Below are 8,324 nucleotides of genomic sequence, written 5' to 3' on the forward strand. Positions count from 1 at the left end.
GAAAGGTTGCATGTGGATACATTATGAATTTAGGGGACACAGATACCCTAGGTTAATTAAAAGAATGATGGAGAACTTTTGTTGGTTCGGACGTGTCAGTGAAATGGGCCGGACTCAATCCAAGGCCCAGCCCAGAAGAACATCAGCAGCAGGCGCGCGTCTATAATAATATAATATACAGTCCTACCATGTAATATCACTTTCACTTCACGGTCTCGTTGTAAGAAAGTCGCCGCCAAAACCAACGGACTTGTATTCTACTGTGAAATCCCAGAAGATGGCGAAGTCTACGGCGTGGCTGCTTCTGACGATCTTCGCCGTCTTCTCCGTCGCTTATTGCGTCGACGACAAGTGCGCAGCTTGCAATGCCGTTGCGGTAGTCTCAATTCTTTGTTCTTCGCGATCCATTTTCTCCAAACATCAATCAGATTTGGGTCTCTCTCTGACTGTAGTTTGGTTTTGCAGGAGGAGCTAGAGATTGGGCTTTCCAATGTAATAGTCTTTTGCATTCTTCATTTGGGTTCATTGTAATTTTTATTTTTATGAAACTAATAATGACTTTGTGATCTCTTTCTGCAGGAAAAACCGAGGAATCATTTAGATATGAGACACCGCCTTGACTCTACAGGTCAACGTAGAGGAAAGGTAATTGATTACAGGTACAGCTTCGTATCTCCATTTCGTGGCATTGGAATTCATGTTCTATTATCTATTTTGATGGGTCTCTAGGAAATTGTACTGAATTGGGAATTTTTGGTTTAGATCTATATGTTTGAGTGAATATCTGACATAATGGATGCTTTTGTCTAAAGTTTTGTTAAAAAAATGCGTCTCCATATATGATCATTTTGCAGTTTTTTTTTCGTGTTGCTGAGTCTGACTACATAGTTGTGCAATTTATTTTGCATTAGGGTCAGCGAGCTCAGAGTTGTTGAACTCCTCGATGGCCTTTGCGAAAAGATGCAAGATTACTCTCTTGAGAAGGTAGTTTTTACTTTCACTCGTTTTCTTTATAGTCTAGACATGCTTTCATTGTCCCCTTTCTAATATTGTTGCTTACTATATTCACTTTTCTGGTATATAAACTATCTTTGAGTGCATTGGCATAAGTAGCTGCATAAGAATATTCATGTTTGTTGGCTGGCATTATTTAGCTGGAATAAGATGCTCTTCATTTCAAATGAAAGGGATAGTATTCATTTTATGGTCAGGATTTAAAGTTGATGCATTTAATAGTGTACATGATGTCAATATTGGCACGCCTTTTAAAAAATTCATATAATATAGCATCATGTACATTATTAGGTGTGCCAACTTTAAATCTTGATCATGAAATGGAAAGTATCTTTGTCCTATTTGCAATATCTTGCGATAATATGGCATGTTTAGATTTGTGGCTGCAAGTATGTTTAGTTTTCTGTGTTTATTTTGCAGATAGATTCAACCGGTCAAGAGTGGATCAAAGTGGATGATTGGGATAACCTCACAACGAGTATGTGTTTCTCTATAATGGCTTGGGTTAATAAGCTCAAATTTCACTCTTGCTAATGTGGTAGCATACGATATGGTTTGTGCTTAGGTGGTCATCCTTTTAATTAAGATTGGTATTTGCTAAAATAAGTTATTTGCTGGCATATCTAATCTAAAAACTCTTGGATTCTTACGTACTGCTTTGGTCATTTTGTGATGTTTATTGCTTTTCAATCTTGGACAAGCATTCTGACTTCAAGTAAACAATATGAGAAAAAGACTTAATCTATATTATTATCTTCACTTGAAATGTGGAATCTTGATGTGCCTGATGATTGATATTCCTTTAATCCTTTGAAACCAGAAAGATTTCAGTAAATAATTAATTTGGAGATAGAAGAACTTGGTTTCCTAATTGTTTACTTTAACTAATGAAATAGCACTTGCAAAGACTGCAGAAGTTTCCTCTCTTTTTAGTCTATTTCTGCACTTCTGAAAAATTTAGAAGCTTTTTGAACAATTATTTGTTTTCTTGTATGCTAGATAAACAAGAAGCTCGAGCACATTCAAAAGCTATATCGACTTATTGCGGAAGGTGAGGCATCAAACAGATTCAGTATACCTCCTTTTATGGTCAGAAGTCAACCTTGAACTCCCATGCCTTTTATACTTTGCTCTAGTGACAAATGAGGGCATTATGCACCTTTTAGCCTCTTAGGTATGCTGATTATCTTGAGTCTGACGTGTTTATAATGGGACAGGTTACTTGAGGATACAGAAGATGACGTAAGTTTCAATGTTCTGCTTATCGATTTTAACTTCAATAAAAGATCACTTTTTATCATCAATTGCGTATGGATATTTCAGTTTAACTGATGCCAAGTTCTCTTGCAGTTGGCAGAATTGATAAAGAAAGGATCTGTTAAAGTAGGAGGTGTAAGCAAGGTTCTTTGTCAAGATTTAAGCAAGCACTGCAGTCAGACGAGGTAATGTTGAACTTCAAACTTGAAATTCAACTCCTTTTCTTTTTTCTTTTTTTCTTTTTTTTTTTCTTCCAAAAAAGTAGAAAAGCAAAAACAGAAGAAGAAAGAAAAGAAGGGAAATTACACTTATCCCCTCAATCTACCAATTAATTTGCAATCTCCCTCCAATCTTTTAATATGTTAATGTACCCTATCAATCTACCATTGAGGTTGCAATGTCACATTTTTGCTCCCAAAATGACAAAAAAATACCCTGCGTAGCAAAAAAGAGAGAAAAATTCAGAAAAAAAGGCAAAAAAAAAGGCAAAAAGAAAAGAAAAGAACTAAATGATGCCTTTTTTTTTTTTTTTTTTAAATATTTTATTTTATGAATGATATTTTTGTTATTTTGGGTTGCAAAAGGCGGAATTGCAACCGCAATGGTGGATCAGGTGGGTGCATTAATCAAATTAAAAAAATTGGAAGGTAGATTCAAGATTGAGAGAGGTAAATATAGTTTCCTAAAATAAGGGTTGCTGGATCTGTGAGCCGTATTCTTATTCCACCTCTAATTTGAACCTATTTACGAACTGAAACTTTGAAAAAATGCCTACAAGTGGGGCTTACAGAGGGAGACTTGATCACTGAATTTCATGTTTATTGCAGTGCTTCCCAGCAGGTGGAGGTGGATGCCAATGGTCATGGATCTGATGGAGAACTCTAATTCACTATCAAGAAAAAAAAAATTCCTCAGTTTAGAACTCTAAATTGGCATAATTACTCAGAGTGACTAAGTTATGCTTAACTTGTAACCAAACAAAATTTTGCTTCAAATTATTCCGCTGGCTGGATGTACCGACTTGTTTACTCCATATAAGTCAAGATTACTCATTCAAAACAATAACTCAGCCTGTTTGTGTCCGTGTGTGAATTTGTCAGTAACAAGTAGCCTTGTTACTCTTCCTTCATATGCCAATCGATGATTTCTTCTAAATCATAATTATCATTTTGCCATTTTAAAGCTTCTCTGTTTTATCATTTTAGTTTCATTGGCGGGCTTTGGTACATTTTCATTTGTAACGTTCTTTGCTGGCTTTGGTCTTGCTGGCCTTTTGCTGCTTTTGGGATTTTACTTTTGTGGTATTTTCCTTTTTAACTAATGATAATTTTTTGCCCACTATTTTTTTTTAAAAAAAAAAAAGAAAGAAAAAAAGAAGAGAACGGTCATTGTATTAAAGTTGGCAACAAGGCGAACGGCTGGGGGTTAGAGATACACATATGAGAGTGCAGCGAGGCACAGAGGTCGTCAAGCAATCGGGTCCTTGATTGAAACTTTGGTCTACATAAAGGACAAAGTACAACAAAGTACAAATTACCGTGTGCCTGCAATATCCATTCTCATATTTATGGCACCTTCTAAACCCTAATCACTATCTAACTATTCATACCTGTTAGATACTATAAAATTTAATTTGAATTATAAAATAATTTATCTTAATTTTACTTGAAATGAAGAAAATTTATGACAGTTAAAATTGTGATGTGGCTTCACCATCATTCATCAAATTTTATAGTCTTCCTTTCAATTTTACAAGAACATGTGTTTTCTGCCCGTAAACTTGCATGTCTTTATGCTCTTTTAAATATACATATGAGAAACACGTACATTTTGAATACATGTTAGTTTAATAAATTATGTTTTGAAAAATAAAAAAATTCTTCATATATACTTTAGAGGAAACTTGTCCGAAAACTTTCTCTGTACTCATATATATACATTCTTAATTCTTGTTATAATTTGGGAATTCAAACGAGTCCCTTAAAAGACATTTGTAGAGCTGCCACATTAGCTCATGATTTTTCCAGTTTTTATGCTAAAAAAATGGAGAATATGCCAAACTAAACAATGCATCATCATACCAATTGGTACAACATAAACAATGAATTCTTCCAACTGATACAACAAAACTATTCTCAGATGTACAGGATTTAAAACTCAAAGAAGGAATGAAAATCAAATCCTACATAACATTATTTCCATGAATGAGGCTGAATGGCAGCCGTGGAAAAGGGGACAACAACAATAACAGCAAGGGCAGTGGCAGTGGCAGTGGCAGTGGCAGCAGCGTAAGTAATGGCAGCAGCAGAAGCTTGAGGGCTAAAATGCTCTGAAGTCCTGAACCAATTGTCACCCTAATGTATGTACATCCGTCTCTCAACCATTGCCCTTCTTTTTCATGAATTACAGTCCAATACACCCTTAAGTAGATTCAGCCCTTCTGCTGATATACTCCTCCTAACTCGGGTCGGAGGTATCTCTATCCGAGGGGGAGGGTCTGAAGAAAAACAAATCACAATAACTGTTAAATTATCACATGTGTTGCGCTTGAGTGCCTCTCTGACCAGCTCTCTTGAGCATCTTTCAGGATCATTGTGGAGCATCAATTCTTTCCTCGCCATAGTCACCGCACACTGGCTGCTCATTACATCCCACAGGCCATCACATCCCATTATCAAGAACTCATCATCCTCAGTCAGGTGTGTCTCCTGCAACTCTGGCTCCGCACTTAAAGGGCATGCAGAACCTTTGGGGCCCTTCATGTGCCAGTCTCCTAAGGCACGAGCCACAGATAATTGGCCATTGAGATAGCCATCATAAATGACACCACCAAGTTTCTCAATTCTTATTCTTTCAGACGTGCAATTGGGTTTATGGTCTTTTGACATCTCAATCGCTCTACCTCGTCTCCCTAGTACTGCTCGACAATCCCCAGCATTCGCAATGATCATTGTCCTGTGAAGAGTAACATGTTATGAGAGATAATCCCCTGCTGATTCCCAAGCACAAAGCATTTGAGAACGTAAGACAAAGAAACTTAGATTAAAATGTTTCCAGCCATTCAAGATCGTTGACATAATAGTAGACCCAGATTCCAGTAACAAACTTCTAAAGCTGGTGATTCTATTCCCTTTTAACACAACAAAAAATCTGACTAACTTACAGCAAATAGGAATTTTCAAGCAACTCTTAACTTTTTCTCACAAAATTGTCCATAACACAGAAAAAGAAGCAATATGTCATAAATTATCATTTTCCAGCACACTATAATCAAGTTCAATTGATGATGCTATTATGCCATGTTCTAACACAATTTTTACAGGTCACTGACTCAATAAGCTGGATGTCTGACACTTGGGAGTTGCACATTGTGCCTAAATAAGACAACAAAAAGAACTCCAACCAAAATTTTAAGCGTGACCAGTATTTGGATCTAAACCCCAAAGAAAAACTAAAATAAAATCAGCTCTGGAGGTCACTTACCTGCCAAAAATAAGGGCAGTTAGAGCAGTGGTGCCAGAGGAGATATCAAGGGTACTAGCATCAGCAAATGCATAATCCGCTTTCACAAAAGCACTCTTAATTGCCTTCTCCACACAAATTGGAAAATTGGAGTCCTCAACCATGAATCTAAGGATGTTATTTCTAATAAATGATGCTGCATCTGTACCTCCATGGCCATCAAACACCTATCCAAATATAGGAATAGAAATCAGTCATGAACATAGCCAGCTTAAGGTGGTAAATAAAGTAATAAACGACCTCCCAATTCACTGTATATCTATTACCTCCCTTCATTCAGCCACTTTATTTCAATAGTCCATTATCCTCCTAAATTTTCATTTAACTTCACAGTACGAAAGCATTTTGAAAGAGAGAGTCAGAAACTCAGCTGATTGCAGCTCAGTGGCATAAGAGAAACCTGAAGGAAGATTGGCTGTTCTCAGAAGCTTAAGGAACTTCCGCACAATTGCACTAATGTTGCTACATCACAATCCAACTTAACAATCGTTTGGATGAAATGACCATCAAGTGGATCAGATCACATGTTTTTGAGTATTGACCAGCAATTATGCCATATAGTCTAAAGGAAGGGCATAGATATATGCAAAATCGATTATAACTTTCACGGAAGAGGAGATCCATTGGTAAACTAATCCTCTAATCAATGAACAGGTGTACAGAAGTAAGGTAAAAAAGAAACATGCTTACCCCATAGAAAGCCCCAGGAGAGGGGAAGTCTGCAGTTGCACCTAGATGTTCAATAAGATTATCCATACATATGTGTTCATCCTCCATATATTGTTTAGGTCCTCTTTCTGCACAGCTCCCTGAGCGGAACACAGGTAAAAAATCTGACTTTTCATCATGAGGTGATTTGCTGCCAACAATACCAACATCCAAATCCTGCAGAAGGATAAAAAGGAAAAACTAGTTGAAGTGCATTCACCAAAATGTGGTAACAAAGAAAAATGTATACTGTGGTTGCATAGAAGTTCTAAACTTGACTTTCCTCTCCACGTTAATTGCGACGGCACAAAGAAAAAAACAACACAACTATCAGAACTCCACCAAGATGAGCATTACAATCTTTAACAAATAATACCTCATAGCAACTTTCATCAAAGACAGAACTTCCAGTAAAAGGTGAAAAAAACCCCCCTATAAAATGTGGCATTATTTTTATATTTATAAGCAACCTAACAATGAAGATAAGTCTTAGTCGTCTTAAATTTTGGCTCCAGAATCATGATGATTTGCAAAACTAAGCACAAGTTAAAATCACAATGGAAAGATTTAAAGAATAAACTTCGTGAAGATACATCCATTTAAAAGCATCCTATGTAATCCTATGTATAAGGGATTATCAGACCAGATGAACTTACCAAATCAGTCGTGGCCTGCAGCTTCATAGAGCTCATGCTATGCCGCATAATCGACAGGTGCCGAGGAGGTTTGCCATTTGTTATTTGTTTCAAATTATTCAAATTGTCCGAGCTCTGATCTTCCATGGTTGATACATTATCCCTATTGCAACCACCTTCTAAAATGGTAATCGGAGGTGAAAAATCCATACCCGCAGCCATACCCAGATCATAAATTATCTCAGACAGACAACCGCTTTTCAATAATCCCCTAATAACCCAAGTCTCGGACGGGCCAAAAGCAAAACCCACTTCAATAATAATGAGTTGAATCTGTCCAAAACGGAAGCTTCACAAACAACCCAAATTTGCCAACTTCACTCTACAAGGAATAGAATTCCCTTCAAGTATCAAACAACAGTAGAAAGAAGAATATCCACCAAGCAAAGTAAACGCTCCATAAAATGCCCAATTCAACCTTTTTATCTCTTTTTTTTTTTCGCAGTTTTGAGTCCCTTAAAGGTATCAAAAATCACAAAGCAACCCTCAAAAATTGAACTTTTCAAGCTTCTCACTAATTCCCAAATATCCAAAACACCACAGGACCGAAAATCAACTAGCAGATCAAATCAAGCCAATTAACCCCAATAATTTACCAAAATGTCACGGACAAATTACAGTAATTTTTTTAAAAAAAACAAAAGAATTAAAAATCCTCAACGACAATTGAACACCAAATTCGAGGTCAAGCTCAAGAATTTCTCACAGATGAAGACGACGATGACGGTTGTGACTTCTTTGCCTTTCTCTTCGGTGTCATACAATCAAGAACCCTAAGAAGAGGTCTCTGAGAGAAAGCGAGAACTAACTTGTTGGTATGTGGTTGGCCACCGGGGATTACAGGTAATCGAAGTGGATCTCGTAGCTGTAGGGTGGAGATGGGGAACCGACACGTGGTTGTCTGCAGTTCGTGGATGCTCTGGCTCCTCGGGTTAGTTCGTGGATCGGTGCCGTCAGCACGTCCCAACCGTTCGATCTGTAGAGCAGGAAATGGACGGTGCGGCGCTGTCCTCCTCAATGTCCCTTCCAGACTGTGAAGGTCAGGTTCGTTAAACTTAACCGCCGTTAAGAAACGAGCGCCTCGGATTCTCAGAGTGCACGTGTCGCTTTGCGATTGGGAGGAAGTGG

The 8,324-nt window shown here is 37.4% G+C and overlaps 2 protein-coding genes across 2 annotated transcripts; one reads left to right on the top strand and one right to left on the bottom strand.

Moving 5' to 3' along the window:
* Positions 1-211: 211 nt before the first annotated feature.
* Positions 212-3,291, top strand: LOC132190098 (uncharacterized). The gene is made up of 9 exons (XM_059604982.1): positions 212-376; positions 466-492; positions 580-659; positions 912-984; positions 1,435-1,492; positions 2,014-2,065; positions 2,232-2,256; positions 2,365-2,456; positions 3,099-3,291. The coding sequence occupies exons 1-9, from the start codon at positions 278-280 to the stop codon at positions 3,154-3,156; spliced, it is 564 nt and encodes a 187-aa protein (XP_059460965.1). The 5' UTR covers positions 212-277; the 3' UTR covers positions 3,157-3,291.
* Positions 3,292-4,339: 1,048 nt separating this feature from the next.
* On the bottom strand, positions 4,340-8,041 carry LOC132190044 (probable protein phosphatase 2C 27). Its single transcript, XM_059604924.1, has 5 exons — positions 7,903-8,041; positions 7,158-7,518; positions 6,484-6,678; positions 5,755-5,960; positions 4,340-5,226 (listed from the first exon to the last, which is right to left on the bottom strand). The coding sequence occupies exons 2-5, from the start codon at positions 7,356-7,358 to the stop codon at positions 4,668-4,670; spliced, it is 1,161 nt and encodes a 386-aa protein (XP_059460907.1). The 5' UTR covers positions 7,359-7,518; positions 7,903-8,041; the 3' UTR covers positions 4,340-4,667.
* Positions 8,042-8,324: the final 283 nt, after the last annotated feature.

The sequence above is a fragment of the Corylus avellana genome, chromosome ca8 (genome assembly GCF_901000735.1).
Source record: "Corylus avellana chromosome ca8, CavTom2PMs-1.0".
Taxonomy (NCBI): Eukaryota; Viridiplantae; Streptophyta; class Magnoliopsida; order Fagales; family Betulaceae; genus Corylus; species Corylus avellana.